Source organism: Papaver somniferum, chromosome 5, assembly GCF_003573695.1.
Source record: "Papaver somniferum cultivar HN1 chromosome 5, ASM357369v1, whole genome shotgun sequence".
Lineage (NCBI taxonomy): Eukaryota > Viridiplantae > Streptophyta > Magnoliopsida > Ranunculales > Papaveraceae > Papaver > Papaver somniferum.
In genome coordinates this window covers 105,569,511-105,593,723 of record NC_039362.1, presented here as the reverse complement: position 1 = coordinate 105,593,723, position 24,213 = coordinate 105,569,511, and the positions used below count along the sequence as shown (strand labels likewise).

Sequence of the window (24,213 nt, the reverse complement as noted above, 5' to 3'; positions counted from 1 at the left end):
GCAAAATAAGACCACATGAAAAACAAAATATTTATAAGTATTCGTAACAGATTATTTTTGCAAGAAAGATAATGAGAGGCAAGTATGGGAATCAATAAACAAGAAGCATTATCTTTCATCACAAAATACTAAAAGGAAAATTGATTCCAAAGTTGGTTGAAAAATTATTCGCAAAAGTGATAAAAATAAGACAATTCAAGAAGAAAACTAGATAAGAAGCTCAAGCTTCAGTATTAATTCAGTAGAGGAGATAAAGACGTTCTTCGCCAATGTTCATTATCGCAAGCCTCTCCTTCATTTCGGTTGATCTTCGCCTTGACTAGCACCTTGATTATCGCCAGCAATTACTTCTTCAGGAGAGATTTCTTTTTCTCATTTGATTAACACCAGCAGATGCTTCTTAGAAGGAATTTCTTCTTCATCTTCCAAGAAATTATCCTCTGCACCACTTTAATCATAATCACTATCAGCAGGACGAGGAACTTCATCATCATCTACTTCAAAGGTTCAATTGATGTAGGAGGAAGAGATTTGGACAATAAAATATCATTTACAAGGACTTCAGCCCGGAGATGAACTTGACGGAAGAAGTGCTCTCTGATGATTCCTATCTTGAATATCCTTAAAATAAGCAAGATAATCAAGTCTTCTTTCTGCTCGGTCGCGAGAACCAGTAAGGGAGAGAGAGCAATGCATTTTCTTTGCGAATTTTGGCATATTTAGCCTCCAAAACAGAAATGGAGGAATGAAGATTCTTCTCAGACTCTGCGAAAGTAGAATACAAAATTTCATAAGATGAAGAACTCAGAAAGATATGACAAAGAAAAGATAAAAGATATTAAGGCAGTCAAACTATTATGACTACCTTCCTTTTGCGAAATAAGGTGTTGAATCAAGGACAGACAACTATTCTCCCAACGGTCCATTGCGTCATCAAATTTATCTCCAACTAAACCTTTAAGTCGAGACTGAAGATTTTTCTCTTTAGAAATAAGAAAGGCATTTTTCTTCGCAAGAGAAGAATAAGATTCTTCTAATTTGGAATATTGTTCTTTAAGTTGATTCGCCTTTACACTTAAAGCTATTCTACCTTGAATGAGTGTATCTCTTTCAGCGATAGATGACTCTGTTACTTCTTTAAGTTCATTTCTCAAAGAGCGAAGAGATTGCTCTTGGTCATCACATACTTTTGAAGAATGCTAAGTTGTTGCGAAGATATCGCCATCTTGTTTAAACAAGTTCGCTTCTCTTGAGATAAGGTTTTATTCTCATCTGATAAAGTTTCCATCCCTAAATTAGCTTTAGTTAAAGAATAAGAAAGGCGAGATACTTCATTACTTAATAAATCTTGTCTGAACTAATTGGGTATTTTCATTGGTAAGATTATTTATATGATCAAGAGAATATGAATAGAGGTTATCTAATTGGTTATATTGATCCATCAAAATTTCTTTATCAACACGGGCTTCTTCAACAACAAATTCAAATTGATATCTCTCCATTATCCGTTTCTGGTTTAAGGCTTAACATGCGAAAGAGGGATTTCAAGGATAATTAAATATGGGAAGGATAAAACCATTAAAAAGGCAAATTGAAGACACAGATAAGAAAATCATACCTCTCAATTCATCATTCTTCTTGCGAAGGTTGTCACGATCCAAAAAAACATTCTGAAGCTTTTGATTTTCGAGACGAAGAGCATTACACTCTTTTTCCAAAGTTGTCTGCGAAGCAGCTATGTCATAACCTAAATGCTTGCTCAGAATTTCGCAAACATTAGACTTGACAGGATCAATAGAAGACTTCTTGCCATCATCCAGGACTTCAGACAAAACTTTGAAAGCAATATCTATTCCTTCCATGGTTTCTTTCGAAATGGGAAGAGACTCAGGTAGAGAACTGGCAATGATAGAAGGTTGAGAAACATTCTCAATAGGAATAGAAGAAGTTTCATTCACAGAAGGATCAAGAAGGGGGGTTTCAATCATTGAAAGATCAGTTGAAGAAATGAAGTTTGAGGCAGCTTTTTCGCGAATTAGAGATAATGGTTTATCTTGCGAAGATGTCGCAGGAGATTTAGAAGAGATAAGTAAGTGGAATGGAACAGAAGTTTGAACAGTTTTAAGGTGGCGAGATTTCTTGAGAGGTTTATTGACATCCTTATCACCCTGCGAATTACAATCCAGATAAGAAACAGAGGCAACAATATTGTCATTAAAAAAGGATAATGTTTCTTACTACCTTCTCATTCGCAGAATTTCTTTTATGCGCAACAATCTTATGCTGCGGTTTGGGAATATTAGGGTTCTGAACCGTAACTTATTGTTGGAGGCGCTTTTGCTGAAATAACAACAGCATGGGAATCACATAAACAACATCAAATAAGGCAGTAAACAAGATCAATTTCAGCAAAACCAATAAAGAAGAAAAAAGAAAACTAACCTTGATGAATCCATGGAAAACACTAGCAGGAAGATTATTTCGAAGAAAATTACGAATGATGAAGATCTGCAGAAGAAATAGTATGAAGATGAAGAAGAACTTAAAAAGATTGAAGAAGAAAGAAGAAAAGTTGCAATAACGGAATTTGCAAAAGAACGATGAAGTTGCAGAGAAAATAAAAACAAAGAAAAAGAGAGTGAGAAATAATATATATAGAGGGAATTTTTCCTCGAGAAGATAAACATGATTAATACGGAAAGATATAAGCGGTTAAAAAGCAGCGGTTACAAAAGACGTGTCAAGAAACAGATGGAAGAAAGAATACGTGTGATAAATGCAGAATATGAAGAGATGAACAGCTGCGGCATTTCTCACATCATTCTCTACTTTGCAGAGAAGATACGAGAAGAGGCAAGATGTAGGATCAGAATCTCGCAGCTGGAATATTTCAGCGAAATTATCAACAACACAACACAACAGCGTCGCAGAACAATTTCAGAAATGATATAATAAACGACGTCAGCTAAAATCATGAGAAAGATGTGATGATCCTGCGAAAATTAGAGAGTTTGCGAGATCAACATTTGTAAGGTTGCGAGAATGTCGCAAGCCATGTCCGAAGATAAAGGACAAATTAGCTGTCATCCACTATGTATTTCCAAAATAGTCGTTCAACTGAGAAGAAAAGGGAGAGATATTTCTTTGATTAAGAAACAAGTAAATAGGAGAGAGAAAGTCTAGAGCAGAGGTCATTCTTGATTCCTTTATCTTTTCTTGTAAGAATATTCAAAGATTCATCAATAAAATTAAGATTGTAAATCTAAAAATGAGTTGAGTATTAATGAAATCATATGATGGGTGTAGTGTAGGATTTCCTGCTACTACACTCAACTTCCACAAAATGGTTGATCTTAGGTCAGGTTCAGTTACAAATCCTAACACAAACAACGCTAGCATTAGCAACAACGGCGGTACTCTAGAAACCACTCCTGCTTCCAACATCAGTGTTGTTGATACTCCTCCTCCTCACACCAACATCGAAAATCATCCTCTCTTTGGCCGACATCCCGAGGAATTCATAAAGAATCCGCCTACCATAGCTGATCTCATGAAGGCGCAAGAGACTCTTGCCAAAAATCAAACTGAAATGGCTACAACCCAGAAGGATCTATGCAATTATCTCAAAACTCTCACTGACAAGATGTCAGAAAAAACTCAGGAGAAGGGAAAAGGCCAAGAAGCAGCTTCAACCATCGATCCGGAAGTTGTCCCAGTCCATGTAGTCGACGATGATGAAGTCCACAAAGCTGCGGAGAAACCGACATCAAAGGAGCCCGCCGGTTTCATCACTCGTGAAGATCTGGAACGCTTCATGGAGGACCGTGGGAAAGGAACTACACCAACTGTCCACCATTATCAACCTTCGTACCCCGCTGCTACACAAAAGATCCCTCTCCCAAAAGGCTATACTTCTCCAACATTCACGTTGTACAACGGAACGGGGAACGCTCGAGAACATGTCTCTCGGTTCCTAGAAGCGCTAGGCGAACATGAGCACAACCATGTCGTCCGTTTGAAAGAATTTTCAAAATCTTTGACGGGATGAGCGTACACATGGTACAATAACATTGCACCAGGAAGCATCGCAAGTTGGGGAGAAATGGTCAATGCCTTCTACAGGAAATACTTCTTTGTCTCGGAGCAGATTACTCTTTCTGACTTAGGAAGGATGACTCATAAGAACACTGAACACCCGAACGAATATGTGAAGAGGTTCAGGGTTCAAGCCTTGGATTTCCATGATCCGAATGTCACCGAACAACAACTGGTGGACTTGTGCATCAATGGGATGATCCATGTCTACAGAGCCTTACTGGAAAATCTCCGGTTCCAGACTTTCTCAGAACTCCATGAAGCAGCCAAGCGATCAGCAACTACCGCGCATGCCTTACTGAAAGAGAAAGACCTAGACTGAGAACCTCGTGATACTCAGCGTCTCTTCAACAGACAATACAACCTCCAACCTTCGTTGTTGCCGAAGGAAGCAAAAGGAAATCCGAAGCACCACAACAGAAGCACACTTCTACAATCCCTCAGGATCCTTCGAAAGCGCAAAGAAAGGATAACTAATCATGAAATGCACAAACCTCAACCCTGCATCAACAAACGAGGAAATAATCAGACAGATTCAAACTCCTCTCTTCTCATTGAACAAGTGATCGAGTTACTAGAAGTCTGGATTCAATATGGTGCAACCAAATTGACATTCATCAAAAGGTTTCGCATTCAGGCAAGTCTCATTCCTCTCATATCCTCACATGTTATTCTAGCATGAGGACTCAATTCTGCTAGCATCTCTGTTATTGCAAGACGCTGTAAGTGGGTAATTTCACCTCCGCAATATTTTACCAAGTGGTTGAATATGACACCTCTTCGAATCGAGCATCTCACCGAGACATTCACTACTGAAAGATGACGGAAGCATGGCAAAGAACGCTTTGAGCATTTCTCCATAAACTTGCAGGAATGTCCACGAGTGCCACAAAATCATAAATATCTGATGTATGCACAAGTGTTGAATCCCACTATCGCAGCGGAATGCTGAATCAACAAAAGATACATGGGCCAAGACGAACAAGCCTAAGACATTCGACGCTTCAACGCTCAAGCATCCAAGAGTTCTTCAAATTGTATTCCCAATTAAAGAGTACACCCTTTTCATTAGCGCCTATGGCTTCAGCACAAATATCTCGAAGATGACACGCTGATTCAATACCAACACGATCAATTGATAAGCCTTCACTATCCCATGATAAGACTTCTGAAGCAGATCATTCATCAATGGATGCTACAAACTCCTTCAACTTTGCTAAGTGAATGAGGGATGCAATGAGGACTTGATTTTATTGGAAATATCAATTCAATATGTTTCAATAAATGTTATCCACATAACAAGCCATTACAATCTGATGTGATTCCATGAAACGTCGCCAAACAGAACCTCTCTACATCATAAGCCCCTGCACTACTGGGGAAATTCCTCTCTTCACCAATCATATCCAGAATGAAGACTGATGTTGTTATCTACCGCGCAACAACATCGATTCCATGATGAAGCCACTTCACAGTAAAGTCATATCAGGAGAATTTGGATTGAAATCCTAATACACCTTCATCTTAGGAATGCTCAACTCACCAATTAGTTCGTGCATGTAAATGCTCACTGGATGGAAGAGAAAAGACTAACATATTCGGTCTCTATATCAACTCCAATCATAGTATCGGCATCAACATGTGGAGGAATTCTATTCGTGGTCTCAACATCAATAAGAATTTCTGGAGAAAATTCAATTGTAATCTCAGCATCAGCCTCAGGCGCAACATCCGACTTCATCAACTATCCATTTCACTGAAGCTTTACTCTATGGATCGTACTTCTTCAAGCCCTAATGATTCATATCAATATGATTAGACCTGAAAACAAGGTAACATGAACGTTTTCCCAAAGCTTACGCGACAGACGACCACAAACCAATGTATTCTACAAAAACGTACCAATGGGTGAGGAATGGGATAATACTCTCTCAACAAAAGATGTTCGTCTATGTCTCTTATACAACATACCAAAAGGGCGCATCAATCGTACATACGAGATGAAAGATATGGCCTTTACCGTCAGGTCTATGAAATCTGAAAAATTTGTACGGGATTACAAATTACAAATGTGCACGCTTCGTTGGCTGACCTCTACAACTCCAAATTGAGTGATTCTTTTTTCATGCGATAACTCAGTTTCTTATCTTCAAAAATTAGGGTCAAGCATCGAATTCCGACGTCGTATGAGGCTCCTACAGTTTCCAGAGCATACAACATGCAAGCAGCAATTCTTAGACGGGATTCATAACTTCCACAGCCGATCGGTGTCCAACGGGTCATTCCGCTAAATCCTTCATCAAAGTACCTCCAACTTCTACCACCTAGGTCTTTACATCAATTTTTCTACCTGGGTCCTCTATCTAGGTCTTGCCAGAACAAGGGAAAACGAAAAGAGAGATTTAACAAAATACTGGGGACTGACGGTCCACTGATCACGGAGATAAGTCTCACAGTCCAATACTCGTGACACCAAACTCTCATGTGTTGATCATTCATCATAAAAGGAATGCTTCCACCGGGACATGCAACCATAGTCATTACATTACCCCCTCTTGAGAGCAACCTCAGTGATGGTCCCGTGACCATGGTTTCGGAAGTGATGTTTCTACGACTGACAGAAACAAGATGGCGCTGCAAGCACCATGCTCATGTATCAATCAAGGGGTCCTGATCTCAAATGAATCAATGAAATCAAAATCCTTCACCAACTGTTCAAGACACAAGCGAATGGTCTAAAGACACAACAAGAGTGTTTTATAACAAGCCCGTCTAAGATAATTTTACGCTGCCCTATATAAGACGACGAACTGGGAGAAATTGGTGAAGAATATAGGTATGGGTCATATACCATTATCTTCGTATGGATGTCCTCTACAACATAACCAAAATTCACAGCAATCGGAGAAACGAGCAAAGAGATGTGGCCAAAACATTGGACAACATACAATATGAAAAGTTCTGAAAGTCTCCTGGAAGTTTACTGTTTTTCCTGTTTCAGGCCCTAAACATGCTCAAAACTCAAAAATCTAATTTGGTAAAGCTTGGAAATTTTCTTGGCTTGAAAATAATATGCAGATCGCGAAAATCCAACTCCGGACGAAGATTATACAGTGTTTTTACTAAAAGGCTGAAGTCTGAAATTTTCTGGTGACGTATTTCAGCAAAATTACTCGTATACTCACATGGATTCTCATTCATTCATTCACAAATCGGCAAGTTCATACTTCTATAAAGAGATTACAGGATATATACTTACTAGGGGAGTCTCTAAATCATTTGAAGGCTTAGCAACCCCGAAATCTCCATCGGCAACGCCGCTATCTCCGTTCGGTTCGGGATTTCGGGAATTCTCCATATTCTCATGTCCCAAAGAAGAGAACGCTTCATCAACATGCTGCTTATCTACAATGATTTCCTCCTGGGTACATCGACAACAATTATTATTATTTCATTCAATGAGATGCCACGATCACCTGCACGAAAGAGATACTTACATCGACTTCTTCATCAGTGCTGGATTCCTGAATTGTTTGTCCGGGAACAAGTTGAAGACCGTCATGGAGCAAAAGTCTAAAAATAAATAACAAACCTTGGTCTCGTGATCCTACTTGCACGGGCAGGGAAAAGTCATGACACAAGGAGCGCTAACAACTCACCAAAGAAACGGCTGGGGACTGCACGTCATCCTGTAGTCCTTACTGCTGGGTTCTCCGCTCCCGTAGACTTTCTTCCACTTCCGTGGAGTCTACATTGATTCGGGATCTCACTATTCGATCATCCTGTGGTAAAGCTAATGAAATAACCAGAAGTACAACTCAGTATGAAGGATCTCTCACCATCACTCAGAGGTCCCAGAAGTACCATTTCTTAAAGTTGCATCCGTAGAGATGTCATCTCTGGAAACACTCTTTGGAATTATCATCATGGGAGTCAGTCATTCTTGCAAAGTGGCTACTTCGGAACATCGTTCATACAAAGCGCAGGATTCAACAAAACAATGAATCATGGAATAAAGGTGCTCACAACAGCGTCTACAAAAATGGTAATTATCCAACTCTTACCTATTTACAATTTCACTAGCTGTAGTGATTACAATCTCGAGAATTTGTTCGCTTCTTCAAACCTGCAAATACGAACAAAATTCGTTATTCACAACCATAACGTGATTTTCATAAAACTGTGAACAATTCACGAAACTTCCATCATGTGAACAATTCACATTAGTTTCACCGTGTGAGCGACTCCCACTGAGTGAACACTCATTGGTTTTGTGCGTACACTACCAGATCACAAGATCCATGCAATCACTATTTCATCAAAAATTGTTTACTTCTAGCAATTGCTGAAAATCAAAAACTTAATTTCACATAAGTTTTCACTGTGTGACCATTCACTGGTTTTTCAAAAATTGGACAGACGTCCATTCTACAATTGTGAAATCACATACAAACATTATTTCACCGTGAATAATTGTCTACTTCCAACAGTTATTCAAAATCAAAACATTGATTTTACAAAAATATACATTTTAACGTGAAACTCATGTAACTTTGAAAATATATGTATATATCTTTGCTCCATCTCGCGAGCATCCGTCTGTGAAACGAGAGTCTTTCAATTTTGTGAAAATCTGCATATTTACGCATTAAAATTTTGTTTTCATGAAAGCTCATAGACAAAATTTTATTACTAACAGACGCACACGCATGTTTATTCAAAAAAAAAAACTTTTCTCTCGTATGAGCATCCACTTTTGAAACGAGAGTTTATTCCATTTTGTGAAATCTTACATATTTGAAAAATAAAATTTTGGCTTCCGTGAAAGCGCATAGACAAAATTTTTATCATTAGACTCAAGTTTATTTTGTTTGTTTTTTAAACTAACGAATGAACAAACGTCTGTTCCTAAAACATGGGTTTCCTTTTTTATGCTTGGTCCCGCGAACGCTAAACCGACCAATACTGGGCTTTTAACTGACCAAATCAGCAACACCTCACCTCTTCATGTTCAAAAAATAACACTTTTTCATGCCTTTAGGATCCGCATTTGAACATTTTCTCGTATGTGACATCATTACGGCAAATCGTGGATTTTGACAACACCTTTGTAGACTGAGTTCAACCACTGATATCATCGACTGAAAATCACCATTTCATGCATACTGCGGAACATGACGGTCCCTCACTACGCAGGGGACATAATGTTGATGGTGGATTTTCAACAAAGGGAAAAACCGTAAAATTATGATACATGTTTGTGACACGGCTTTCAGGCATGCAACCATTCATATTTTACGAATCCACGACGAGTATGTATTTCGAGAGGCCTCCACTAGTTGAGCGCTCGATCCCTGACATTTCATCGTGACCTCATTGCAGAATAACATAACTGGGCGGTTCTCCGTAGATTGAGAGCTTAACGCCTTCATCACGTCGGTGACACTCACTGTTCCCTGACTGCAGGAGAGAGACCCACCTCCACATAGAAGAATAGTTGGGCGGCGGACGCCTTCAGGACGTCGGTGACACTCACCGTTCCCTGACTATGTGGAGAGACCATGTATAGATTCAGGCGGTTCTTCGTAGATTGAGAGCACTAACGCCTTCAGGTCGTAAGCAACACTTGTGAATCCCTGACTATGCACCCTTTGGATGGATATGACGCCTTAACTGGCTAATATCTTTCCTACGATAGATTAATTCTGCCGTGACATTTACCATTGAATTCCCAGAATAATCTGTTATTGATCCTATTCCATGGTCGAATCCACGGCCTGATCCCATGGAATGGCAATAACCATTGCTCCGATTCCATGGTCGAATCCACGACCTGATCCCATGGAATGGCAATAACACTTGTTCTGATTCTATGATCGAATCCACGGCTTGATCTCATAGAATGACAATAAACAACTGTATTATCTCATTACTCCGATTCCACGAATCTCATGGAATGGTAATAGGTAATTTTATTACTCCAATTCTATGGTCGAATCCACGATCCCATGGAATGATAATGCATGTATTATTATTCCAAGTTCATGGTCGAATCTATAGATGATCCTATGAATTGATAATAAATAACTACTTGTTTTATTACTCCATTTCATGAATTATTCTCCACTGAATTTTATGAATTAGTAATAAATACTCAACAGTCGGGCATCTGGACCATCACTGAGTAAGCCCCACAAAAATGGTGCAAGCGTACTCGACAATGATGCACGACTGAGCACCCGGATGCACAAACGAGCATCCAAAAATGTGGACATATGAGGAATCCTACGCAAAACTGGAGAAAACAACAAATAATAATAGGCGCCTAGGGGCCCGACCGTGCCCTAGCCGTGGCCGGTCCCATGCCTCTTCTATTTTATTTCCCTATTTTGTTATTTTCATGAACTCATGAAAAACTCATTCAATTTAGCAACTTTCCATGTTTGTGCAAAACTCATGAGTTCTCCATAACTTCATGAATTCGTGAAAAATAAATTTATAAAATAGGGAAAGGTGTGTGGGACCGGGCAACCTAGCCGGTCGACACTGTCCAAGCTGTGGCCGGTCCCACACCTCACAATCCCTAGCTTTTTATAATTATTATTCCCTAAACTCATGAAACTCCTCCGTTTCAACGAAAACTCATGGATTCTCCATAATATCACGGTTTCATGAAAAATAATAATATAAAATTAGGGAAAGGTGTGCGGGACCGGGAAACATAGCCGACCGGACATACCCTATCCATGGCCGGTTCCACACCTTGCAACCCCTAGTCTTTTATAATTATTATTTTCCTCAATTCATGAAACTCCTTGGTTTGAGCAAAATTCATGATTCCTTCATATTTTCTCAAATTTTGCTCGAATCATGAAAAACCAAAAGGAAACATGGTCACATGACCGGCTAGCCTCTCTCGGCAATTTTAAATGTTAAAATACTCTTATTTTAATATTTACAAAATATTGATCAATTGAGCATACATGCTCATTCCAACAAAAATCAAGAATTTCAGCCAAGATGAAACTCCTCTGAAAATTCACAACGTTACTTGAATGCACGTCAGGAAATACTGAAACTCTCAGTACTGAGACACGGACACCATGGAAACACGTGTACGCCGTAGTGACCGGCCAGAGTCATCCCTAGGGCTTGCACAAAGCCGGTCCCACAGGATTTCATAATTGTGACCTAATTTGCTCAATTGCTCATACTGGGCCTAAATTCTCTCCAAATAACCTGGGGATTTTCTCAATCGAGCACCAGATGGTCCCATACCTCTAAGGACCGGTTTCATGCCTTCTTGGCCAGTCCCTCACTTCTCCATGAATTAGGTTTTATCACCTAACGCTCAATCGAGCAACTATTTTCAATAAATGATGAAACCGACATTTTGTCATCATTCCTTCACCAACAGTCCAACTGAAGACCCTGGTGCGTTCTTGCTCGAGCACTTGGGAATCACATGGATGTCCATAATCTCATGTGGTCGGTCCATCCCTTACTCATGACCAATTTTCAGCAATTCGTCAGTTGATGAAGGATTGATCAAAATTAGGGTTTCGAACAAACGCTCCACGAATTACCATTCTGAGCAAGTTCAAACACTAAATTATATTGATCCAGCGATCAAACATCTGAATTAATGGGGGGATATTACTTAGGGTTTTGGTCAGTCAACAACTGACTAACTAAGACACGTTTGTCATCCAGACTCCACGATTCGTGAGACATCAATCACGTCACAAATGGGGGGATATCACTTAGGGTTTTGGTCTGGCGGCTACGACACGTGGATTCATCCACGACGAGAAATGTGCGTAATTCGTGCAAATGGTTGAAGGAGTTAGCAAAGTAGTGGGTGCACGATCATTCAAGTCTCCACACGACATGGAACTGACTTTAACATGATCCCCCATTTTCTCACTCTTTCACTCAAGAAATCGTCACACTTACAGGGATCAATGTGTTCACAACTCTGAAAATATAAATAAGTCTCTGAATCCATGATTGAAGGACAAAATTACATCATCAGTAATCGTTCATACAGAATTTCTCGAGTAACTACTCTCAAGAATTCGTCAATCTACCAGAACTTATTCGAACTTACCAGTTCACCAATTATTGCAGAAACCTTCAACACATCCACAATCCTTGATATTCACTGATCCCACACAATTCTCCGCTTCCGTCCTACAGATCAACCCATCTCCTTCCTTGCGACCGAATTGACTCTGAAACGGCCATTGACTTGGTTTAGGTCGGAGTCCTACAGATTAATCTCTCGAATCTAAGCACTCCCTTTGCAGTGCATCTGTGTGAGGTTGAGCAGTTTGCTCGGTTGAAGAGTCTCGATAACACGTCCGTCTCTTCAATTCCTTAAAAAACCAGTAAACCGTTTTTCCCCATCCACAGTTATTTAATAGTGTATGCTCACACAGTAGAAAATCAATTAATGCTCACACGATGAAGATTGTGTAATCGCTCACACGGTGAAAATTATATGAATTGGTCATAGTTTTATGAAAAATCAAGTTTTGATTTTGAATAATGAATTTTGCTCGTCTCTGCAAATTCGAAGGAACGAGCAAGTTTTCGAAGTTTTTGCGTCATAGTCACTACTGCTAGTGAAGTTGTAAATAGGTAAGAATTGAAAGTTACCATTTTTGTAGATGCACACTTTCATTCCATGATCCATTGTTTGTTGAATGATGTGCTGAAGTATAAATGATGTATGGATGTCACGACAACTTTGCAAAGATGACTAACTTTCATGATGACACCTCCAAAGATGATGCTTCCAGAGATGATACTTCCACTGATGCAACCTCAGGAAATGATACCTTTATAGATAGATCTTCTGTTTACGAAGAATAAAAAGAAGAAGAAACAACTGGAACACAGAATATTCCAAACACTGATGACGATTTCTGTGTGGTTCAATATAGGCCTGAAAAACGTCTCACAGGTTCCTCGTTTCGTCTTCTCATAGATCCTATGGATATTGTTCAAACAAAATTGGTGTCTCCTCGAGTGACTATTTGATTTTGTCTACAAGGAATCCATTATGCTGGTTCACACATAGACTTCAAGTTTTCTCGAAAACCCTTAACAGACTTCTCCGGATGGGCAAGACATATGTTGGGATATAGTCATGTGAGAACCATGTTGGATCGTGTACAGGTGACACGAGCTATTCAAGCAGCTGGAGATTTGTCGGTTTACCATGATGTGAGAGGTATAGTAGCTTTGCTCTCTCACTGGTGCGTTCCTACTCATACTTTCATATGCAGGTGGGGAGAATTTACCATCACTTTAGAGGATGTGGTTTCTTTATTACGTCTTCCTGTCATGGGTAATTTCCCTGCAACACTTTTGGCAGGCAAGAATGCAATATCTGATTTCTTGACAGATATAATGCATGATATTAACAAATTATCCAGCAAATCTTGTTATGCTCAATGGTTGAAGCACTGCTGGCCGAGAGAGGATCTCCTGAAAGACCTGTGGATGGCATATTAAACATTGTTGCTTTCTTGTGTCTGTGGTTATCCAGAGATGTATTTGAAGATAATGGAAACTTGTTGAAGCCATTCGTGATTACTTTTTCCATTAAGATAACTCAAGGTGAGAAACTTCCCGTCGGTAGTCTATTCCTCGGTTCACAATTCTCCAATTTATATTCTTTGGTCGTGGATTCTAGTGTTTCCAATGGTTTTCTGAAAGTTGAAACATATGTTAATACAATAATGTTCCTCCAAGCCTTATTATGGGAGCGCTTCAAGAATTATGCGCCAATTCCTCGTAGCATCAGTATCTTAGACAATGAGTCTGAGTTTAATTTTCGTCTTTGGGTGTCGATTTCTTCTTTTGTTTCACTGTTGATCACCTTTAATGACGATGAAGAGACAGTTATTTTAGAATCTGGTGCAGACCTGAGCGACGGTGAGAGATCCTTCATACTGAGTTGTACTCCTGGTTATTTAGTATCAGTAATACATGGGAAATTTATGGTGGAGGAGTATAACATTGATATAGCAGCTTGGAAAATGGGTCTTGATCAGTGTGCCCCGGATGTTCGGAAAGAAAAACCATCGGTTGACCAACTTAAAGCTTCTTTAGATTGCACACATTAGAGTGGGTGTGAATATCTGTACCCTTGCTCTGACCGGGTCGCCTATGCAACTCCAGGTTATGTAACTTTCTGGAATCAACAGCTTGATCATTTATATGATTTTGTAATGGCTGCTCAAACTCCGGTACAAGAACCTCCTTCTGTTGAGATGGTTTCTGAGCGACCAAGGTTGAAGTATCCTTCCCGTGGTGATAAACGAAAAGTACTTCGAGGATGTTCACAAGTAAGTATTCTTCTTATGACTTTAATAGAGACATAATAACCACCTATTAATTATTCGTTAATTTTACCATAGGATGGTCGTGTAGTGAGACCTCGGATTGATATAGACTTCACGAAAATTGAAGAAAGTCCCCGAGGCGGAGAACCCAGAAGTAGGAACTACAGGATGGTACCGAATAGTGTCCAGTCCCCAGCCGCTTCTTTGGTGAGTTGTTAGTGTTTCCTTTATCATGGTTTTGCTTATCTGTGTAATTAGGATCCCAAAACAAATATTTGTTAACTTGTTTCAGAATTTTTCTCCATCGATCATTGACGGTCTTCATCTTGCTCCTGGTCAAACAATTCAGGAATCCAGCACCAATGAAGAAGTTGATGTAAGTATCTCTTTCGTGCAAGTGATCATGGCGTCTCTTTGGATGAAATAATAACAATTGTTGTTGATGTATCCAGGAGGATATTATCGCGGATAAAAAACACGTTGATGATGCACATTCTTCCTTGGGGAACCCGGAACCGAATGGAGATAATAGTAATGCTACTAATGATGGTTTCGATAACCTCAATCCTTCAAGCGGCCTAGAAGCCCCTCAAGTAAGTGTTCCTCACGTACTTTCTTCATATAAGTATAAAATTGATGATTTTTGGATGAATGAATGAGAACCCATATGAATGAATGAAAATTTTTAACGAAGTACGTCGTCAGAAAAATTCCGAATTCAGTCTTTTAGCAAAAACGCTGTAGAATCTTCGTCCGATATCGGATTTTCGCGATCTACCCATGTTTTCTCATGCCTAGGAAATGTACAAGATTTTCCAAAGAATATTTTGAGTTTTGAGCATGTTTAGAGGCCGAAATAGGCGAAACAGTAAACTTCCAGAAAGTTTTCAGCTGGCATGTAGTCCAATGTTTCGGACACATCTCTTTGCTCGTTTATCCAATCGTTATGAAATTGTGTTATGTTATAGAGAACATCCATACGAAGATAATGGTATATGACCCAACCTTAGATTCCTTACCAATTGCTCCCAGTTCGTCGCTTTGTACAGAGCAGTGTAAAATCACTTCAGACAGGCTTGTTGTAAAACGCCTTTTCGTGATATTTTGTCATTTGTTTGCATCTTGGACACATAATGAAGTATCTTGATGATGTTGTTTGACTTCACTTCTGAATGTTATGATTACCATTTGAACTCCAAGCTTGAAAACTTCTAATCCATATCCTCGTTGTATTAGGTGGAAAACGATGGAGTTGAGCATAATGGAGCCAATAATGATGATTCGAGCAACTTTGGGGTTATTGATAAAGAGACAACCATATATGCACTTCAAGTCCATGAGAGAGTCGTTACTGAAACTGTTGAGGAGACCGAAACTCTAATTGTTGTTGCTTCAGCGACGGGAGAAACCGAGCCAAGAGTAGAAGAGACTGTTCCAGAAGGAACTGCTTCCATGACTGTTGAAGTTGCTCCAATAATTGAGAATCGCATAGTGGTGCACCAATACCCTAATGCATGGATTGTTTGTGATCCCCCATTCGGCGAGTTACTCCAATATCATACATCAGTTGGTGGATTCAGCGTTCCCATTGGATATGCCAATATGTATGAGCCGTTGTGGAAGATGTATGGTCATATTGTTGTTACAAAAGACCCCAAACGAAGTTACTTCTTGACAATGCAAGTAGGAGATATCTTGCATGTCATAGATGATATACAGACCAGAGCTAGAAGTACTGTTACTCAAGATATACTCTTTGATTGGGAGTATAACTTGGGAAAATCTGAGGAGCTTGGTTTTCACGTAAAGTGGTTTCGTCAAAAGATCAACCTTATCAAGCATGCGATTGAGAATAATGCACCTTTTCCCAATGATGTTGTGATGAAGAAGGAGGCCAAGATTGCTAGATTGACCGAATAGCTGGAGATGGAGAAGGAGGCTTTGCAAGTCTTGAAGAATGCAGAGGAGCAAAAATATTTCTTTGCTGATTTCCTTTGATTTTTCTTCTATAATCTCATGAACCTTGAAATTCTGAGAGATGTGAGGTTTTATTTTGATTTTAATTCTTCGATTGGGGATTTTCTTTTAGATCTGACAGAGATTTTCTTTAAACAAAAGAACTTTGATAAATTGTTGAATTCAAATACTGAATGCAAGTATTGCAAACATTTTGGAGGAATTGAAAATACAGGTGAAAGAAAATCCTAAGATGCATTAGGTGTCTCGAGCGTTCGTTCGTGCCTTAATGGATATAACACCCTAAAACACTGAATGTCGCAGGCGTCAAAAGCTTTGAGACAATTCTCCTGTATCACTGGTACACTCGTCCTTCCCTTCATATCAGCCAACTTGTAGTATCCTCTAGCCGTCGAGTTAGTAATCATAAAATGCCCTTCCCAGTTAGAGTTTCTTGCAGAATGAAGACTGCATTTAGTTTCTTTAAGAACTAAATCCCCTTCATGAAATTTGTTAGGCTTGATCGTTCGTTCCCTGAATATTTTCTGCTGGTTCAGAATTCATCGTATAGTGGGATTCCATGTTTGTGGAGCTTTCCAATTTTGCGGCATATATGGACACTCGTGCAAGGGAGAATATCTAGGATACTGCTTGTTATGTTCGGTCATTATTTCAACAATGACTGTATCAATGAGATGCTCGATTCGGAGAGGCTCTGCGTCCAACCACTTGGTGAAATATTGCTGGGGTGAGATTATCCATTCATAACACTTTGCAACATCTAAGTTGTTGGTGGAGTAAAGCCCCCGGACCAGAGCAGCATGTTTGGAAATTGATAATATGGACGCATGAGGGGGAATAAGACTTGTCTGAGTGCGGAACCTTTTGATGAAAGCATGCACATTTTCTTCAGGTTTTTGTGTTAGCTCCATCAAGGCCTTGAATTCCTCCAGATGCTCGAACGATGGAGTATCCTCTATTTCTTCCGATTCAGAGCTTTCTTCAACAGAGAAATGTGAAATTGAAGGTATTGGAGTTACCTTTTCAGCATGAATCCACGTACGTCCGAGGATCATATCGTATCCTGAGTCTTCCCTAATTATATGAAATTTGGTTTGCGCCCAGGTTCAACCAGTTTTCATTTTGAGAATTAATATAGTATGTGTAAGAAGAAAGCAATACGGATATTGCTGGTGTTGAGAAGGGAAGAAAAGGATGAGAAATCAGAAAGAATAATAGGGTTCAAAGATGAGAAGGATAGATTGCTCTAAAAGAGTTGTTTTAATTATAACTTGATAATAATAATGTGTGTCTCTAAACAAGAATGCTTAGTTTTTATATAGGCTAGCATGACCGACTAAAAAGATAATAAAAGGAATTCTACCTAAACTAGGAAAGTAAAGGACTTGCAAAGAAAGTACACTAAAACAGACGCAAGGGATCAACAGTCATTGTTCATACAAACGTAAGGGATCAACAATGATTGTTGATACAGACGCAGATGTCCTACATCAGTCCCCCTTCTTGAAAGAAACTCGTCCTCGAGTTAGCTAATAACAAGATCTTCATTATCTCCATATATTTCTTTAGGCCTCAGGCTGTCATCAAAGAATACGAGTTCTTTTTCCTCTATGAAAAAATGTAGATATCATTTTTATCGGCTTACCACAATCAAACAAAAAACTCGTAGCTCTAGAGATCATAAACCGTAACATCCAAGAAATGTGTCTCAAAGCAAGATAAGAGTTGTGCTTAAATTTTCCTCGATCGAACACAAAATTCATGTTACCAAAGATGATAATGTAAACCATGCACGCAACGACCTCTATGAGCACACCAACTGTATCCAGGGACGGACCCAGGAAATAGTGTTGGGTAGGGCTAAACATATGCAAAAAATAATTTTTTTTGTTCAACAAGATAATCAAAGTTTTACCAAAGAAATTATAAAGTAGTACCTTTTTATTGATGCATATGTCGCTTGTCCAACAACCAAATCCCGATCATTTCATAAGCTTTATAACAATCCGTGGACTATATATCATCTCACCTGCAACGCTGCAACATAAATCTCCAAAAACCTTACAATATTCACCAAGTGGTTAGCTCCATAAAATTAACAAAAACTTTCAACAACCAAGAACCCCTTCACTTTATAGCAAAAAGTTATATCCCATTAAGATTTCATAAGCGTTTAAGTACAAAAAGTTACATATTTTATAACAAAAAAGTTGTTATACATTAGGATTTATAAGTGGCTAAGCTAAGTACAAGTATAACATTTGATCCGACGATCTATATATATATATGCATAACTAGCTATAACAAAATATATGCAACCCGTATATACTAACTGAATTGGACCTTTCGTGGTCTCAATGAAGCAAAGTCATCTATGATAGAGTCACATGACACTTTTTCAGCAATTTCTCTTTCAGCATGGACTATCATACAATCTCCAAGAAACTCATTACCCATCTTGTTACGAGGTACCGTTTTCACAATATTCATACATGAAAATACCCTTTCTGCACTAGCTGTTGAAACGGGAAGAGTCAAGACAAGACGAATTAATCTATCTATCAAATCATATGCATTTGACTTACCAGTTTCAACCAATCGCTGACATAATTCAGCCACAGTAGTCATGTTTCCAAAATATGGATTGTCGGCAATGTCTAACTTGTAATGTTGTAGTTGGCTTCTTAAAACACATACCTCTTGCCCCGTGAAATCATCAGGGTAAAACCTTTCTGCGAGACTGCAAAGTGAATCAATGTCAAAAGCTTTATAATTTTCATCCGGACTGAAAGCTGAACAAAGCACAAGTAGCTCCATTGATTTCTCTGTGAATCGATTTCTTAGATCCAATAGGTGAAAATCAATGACAGCATTAAATATATCAACGCGGTAATGATGTTCAATAGTTATATGGTCTTTCTGCTGACAAGAATGACTCGTACCCATCATATATCGATATGAAAATTCAGGAAGGACAATGTCATGTTCATCACAAAATTTTTTAACATTTCCAAAAAAAGTAACCCAATTTTTGTCTCTCAATTCTTGAAGAAGCACTTTTGTGGACTTGACCAGATTCATGGCATTAACAATGTCTTGTGTTTTCTTTTGCAGAGCTTGACATAGCACTTTTGTTACCGCCATAACACTTCCCACCAAGTGTAAGATAAAAACAAACTCAAAATACCTAATTGCAAGATAAGCACCTTTCTCCATCCCCCTTATCTTAGAGGTGTTTCCATCTTTCATAACATTTTGAAGGACTATGCAAGCTGGATTATACATACGGATCAAACTGAATACAGAACCAAAATGTGAGCTCCAACGAGTATCTGCTGCCCGTTTCAAAGTACGAGTTTGATTGGCTCCCGAACCAGTCTCAAGTTCACCATCAGCTAATTTTGTGGCGACCTCTAATACTGCTGCAGATTTCAATTGACTGTGACGCTTAGGAGAAGCCCCAACAAGCTTGAAAATAACCTTTAACTTCTCAAAAAACAGATAAACATCTTGCTCATCTGTAGCTGCTTCTACTAATGCTAGTTGTAACCTGTGAGCAAAGCAATGGACATAATAAGCATATGGACAATCTCTAAGAAACAATGCCCGCAACCCATTCCATGATCCTCTCATATTACTAGCACCATCATACCCCTGACCCCGAATATTTTCTACTAAAAGACCATGTGAAGCAAGAGCTTCGGAAATCTCCCTCTTTAAAGTTAATGACGTGGTGTCCTCAACACTTCTGACTGCAAAAAACCGCTCTCTAATGCAACCATTAGTATCAACAAACCTCAGAACAATAGCCATTTGATCTTGAACTGATGAATCTTGTGCTTCATCTACAAGAATACAAAATTTAGCATCTCCGATTTCTGCACGAATAGTATCCTTTACCTTGTTAGCGAGAATATGTAGAATTTCCTTTTGAATCTTCGGTGAAGTATACATTGCCTTTCCAGGTGCATTTCCTAAGACAACTTCAGCAATCTTGTCATTCAATATGGCTGCATATTTCATCAAACCAATAAACTTACCACGATTTGTTGACTCTAATGACTCATCGTTACCTCTAAAAGGACATGCATGAAGACCAAGCACTCTAACTGTCTCAATTGCTACCTTTAGTCGTAGCCTGTTCTTTGCTATAAGCTCCTTACTTTGTTTACGAAAAACGCTATCAATATGGCGAGATGGCCTACGAAGATTTTCACAAGCTTCCACAGCTACCATGTGAGAAGATTTGATATGTCCAACATGTTGAACAAATGAACATGTAGATACCGTCTTATTAGAACCAATATGCTTGAAATCTGAGAAACCTTCTATTGTAAATGCAGGCCGCTTAGGTGGATCCGTTTCAAAAATAAAGCAAGGGAAGCAATACGTTTTGTTCTTTTCGATAGAGTACTCTCGCCATGAATGTTGTCTCAGCCAACTATATTGAAAATAACGATCTTGTCTTCCATCCCCAGTAGGAGGATATTTGGATAATCTAGGTTTGAAAGGTCCCTGTCTTAAATAAGCTCGACGTACCTGATCACGTTGATTCACTGGATATTCATAAATTTGGCGCCGCAAACCTGGATCACGCTCATAAGTACCTCCATTTCTTTGAACTGCAACTTCTTTGGATTTACTAGATATAGTTGGTTGAGCATATGATGAATTCTTTTGCTGCTGAGAAGTACCATGTTCATGGTGTGATGATGTAGGCATGCCAACATTGTCAGTAGAAGGAAGCAGCTCACTTGATTTATCACCCCTTTTAGGCTTGAAAAATGACTCTATCGTTTTTAACTTCTTAGCCGGTGGACGAAAATGGTCGAGTGACATTGTCGAATACTCTGTATCCACCAACCAAGTCATCTAATGTCGGTATAATGTTTAGCATCAATAGTGATATCTAGAAGTATTCCGACCAATGATGCATCAATAAGTGGTGGTAATAATGACGTATTAGTAATGTAATCGAATGATCCCAAGTCAATAAACTCATCTTTTAGCTTAATTCCCATGTTACCATCCTTATTCATTCCTGTGTAGTCCAGAGTAGTTGGTTAACTACTAGTTGGTGCTTCAAAGCTCGTCTTGTTCCACGTTAAAAATTGTTTTTCTAGTATGGGTTCATCTTCCAATTTTTTAAACGTGATTGGAACTATAGTACCAGCACCCAACAATTCATAAAACGTTCCAAAGATTTGGAGTCTCATAGTTGCACTCAAGCAAATAATGGTATATTTCTTTAGCACAGATGGTATGTGATAGACACATTTATGTGTCTAATATGTCTCAATTATACGTATTTTTAGTGCTCGATTTTGTATTTATTTTGTTATTTTATGTCTTTGTAGGTATTTATAGAGAAATAAGCTCTTGCGGAGAAATTGGCTCGAAAAGTGGTGTTTTACACCCCAGGATAAAGTACTAAAGGCACCCCAGAAAAAAGTTGGAAAAACCCCAGAAAAATTACTAAAGGCACCCCATGGGAATGTGTTATTCGTACTCCAACAACGGATAAGGGGCGACCACTTTTACGAAATTTACTTTGGCAAAGAATAGAGTTATTGTTTCTTTTGTTTTGAGCTATAAATGTCTAGGATTAATTTATGAACCCCATGAACATGAAAACCAGTGGAATCTCGAGTCCCGGTCTCTCTTCATCCTGTGACAAAATTTGTATATATATTTCCTTATTCGTAGTATTTTTATTTTATTAAAACTTAAAACCAATCCAACAAAGTCCGAGTGAACGACAACTCTACTTACCACTATTCAAAATTCTATCAGTATGAAATTAACGGCAGGTGTTATAAGTACAATATTCCACCAGTCGACAGAAACAACAAGCATTCCATCCGATTCTAAAATAAACCTGGAGACGGAATTCTTATCACAGAACTTTACTTCTAAATCTTTTTCCAATGATACTCTTTTGGAATTTGAGAATATGCGACCAAGAATTCTTCCGGCATAGTTCTCAGTAGTTATATCTTCTTGAGTTCAACATACAAACTCATCGACAAAAATATATATATGGCGACACAAAAGCATTCCCATATGATAAATCAACAAGTTGATCCTTTCTAGGGTTTACGCAAGAGTTCATACGTGCGTTTTCATGAATAAGAATTTGATGATTGATCTCAACAGTAGATAGAGAAAGTAAATGATTATCAGAATCTATAGAATCATTAGGTATATCAAAATATGAAGACTCACCCATGATATATAGAGAATCATGAAAGATCTCTTCAACTTGATTTCCTTTGTCCTGTTGAGAAATATTTATGTCTTCCTCACCAATTGATGTTGTGGGAATCGTATTGGTACTGTTTTCAGTTAAAGAAAAATTCTCTTGAGTCGACGACGAATCAGTAAACTCTAATAAATCATGCGAAACTTTATCCACCTGATTTTCTTTTTCTTCTTCAGAAACAACGTTCTCTTCTTTGCTAAGAGAAGTAGACGAAACAACTAAAGTACCATTAGAAGACGATGAGACTTCTGGAGTTGAAAACGAAGCTTCTTTATATTCACGTTTAGCTTCAGCGAAAGTAACCAGAAATTTTTTAAACTTCTTTTCAGAACTTGCAAACTAATTAGAGCAAGTTTTCTCTAACTTTGTTAGGTTATATGAAACAGTAGCAATTTTTGTATTAATTGTACCTATAGCAGCATTACTAGCAGTAGTACTTGTAGTAATAAGATCGGTAATATTGATAATAGCAGCGTCGAAAGCTTCTTGAGTAACGTTGCCAGCCATAGGGGAAATTTATTTGTTTTTATATTTTTTATTGATAAAAGGGTTGCGGAAGCGAAAAACAGGATCTTAGAAAAGATGAAAATCTAATCTATTGTCGAATGATACCAGCTAATGTAGTATGTGTAAGAAGAAAGCAATACGGAGAGTGATGATGTTGAGAAGAGAAGAAAAGGATGAGAAATCAGAAAGAATAATAGGGTTCAAATATGAGAAGGATAGATTGCTATGAAAGAGTTGTTTTAAATATAACTTGATAATAGTAATTTGTGTCTCTAAACAAGAAGGCTTAGCCTTTATATCGGCTAGCATGACCGACTAAAAAGATAATAAAAGGAATTCTACCTAAACTAGGAAAGTAAAGGACTTGCAAAGCAAGTAAACTAAAACAGACGCAAGGTATCAACAATCATTGTTGATACAGACGTAATGGATCAACAATGATTGTTAATACATACTCAGATGTCCTACATCAAGAATGATGTATCCATACGAATCCCTGGAGATTCCTTCGTGATCTCTGACTGAAACAGGAGCATGAGTGGCTTATTGTCGATTGATGCCTGCAACTCAGAGAGTCTTCAAAGGGATAATATTGACAGCCGTGCCAACATCGACCAACGCTCTCCTGAATTCGTTTCTTTTGAGATTGACCGTGGTAAGAAATCCTCAGTCATACATCTCTTTATCAGTGACCGGAGTTCAGGGAGTGTTTCTGGAATGGACAGACTTTTCCCGAACACTATATGGTTCAAATCCACGAACATGTCCTTCCTTTGAGCCTTTGACAGATAAAGCAATTCGCAGATGTGCCCGATCAATGACTGGAATGCTTCTTTGACTGGTTGTTCAGAGAGTGTGAAGGTTCTAATTGGGAGAGGATTCTTTTGTACTCCTTCAGTCCCTAGTTCCCCTGAATCGACCTTCTCTTTGAATATGCATTTCAAAGTTCTGCAGTCACTCATTGGATGACTGACATACCTATGAAAGCGGCAGTAGCGAGGATTCTCAATTTCCTCC

General features: G+C 38.6%; 1 protein-coding gene across 1 annotated transcript; it reads right to left on the bottom strand.

The window, feature by feature from the left end:
* Positions 1 to 18,755: 18,755 nt before the first annotated feature.
* Positions 18,756 to 21,266, bottom strand: LOC113279416 (zinc finger MYM-type protein 1-like). Its single transcript, XM_026528110.1, has one exon. The coding sequence runs from the start codon at positions 21,264 to 21,266 to the stop codon at positions 18,756 to 18,758; it is 2,511 nt and encodes an 836-aa protein (XP_026383895.1).
* Between the last annotated feature and the right edge of the window lie 2,947 nt (positions 21,267 to 24,213).

Excerpts from the sequence above, each read along its gene's own strand:
- LOC113279416 (XM_026528110.1), bottom strand. The coding sequence starts at position 21,266 with ATGTCACTCGACCATTTTCGTCCACCGGCTAAGAAGTTAAAAACGATA.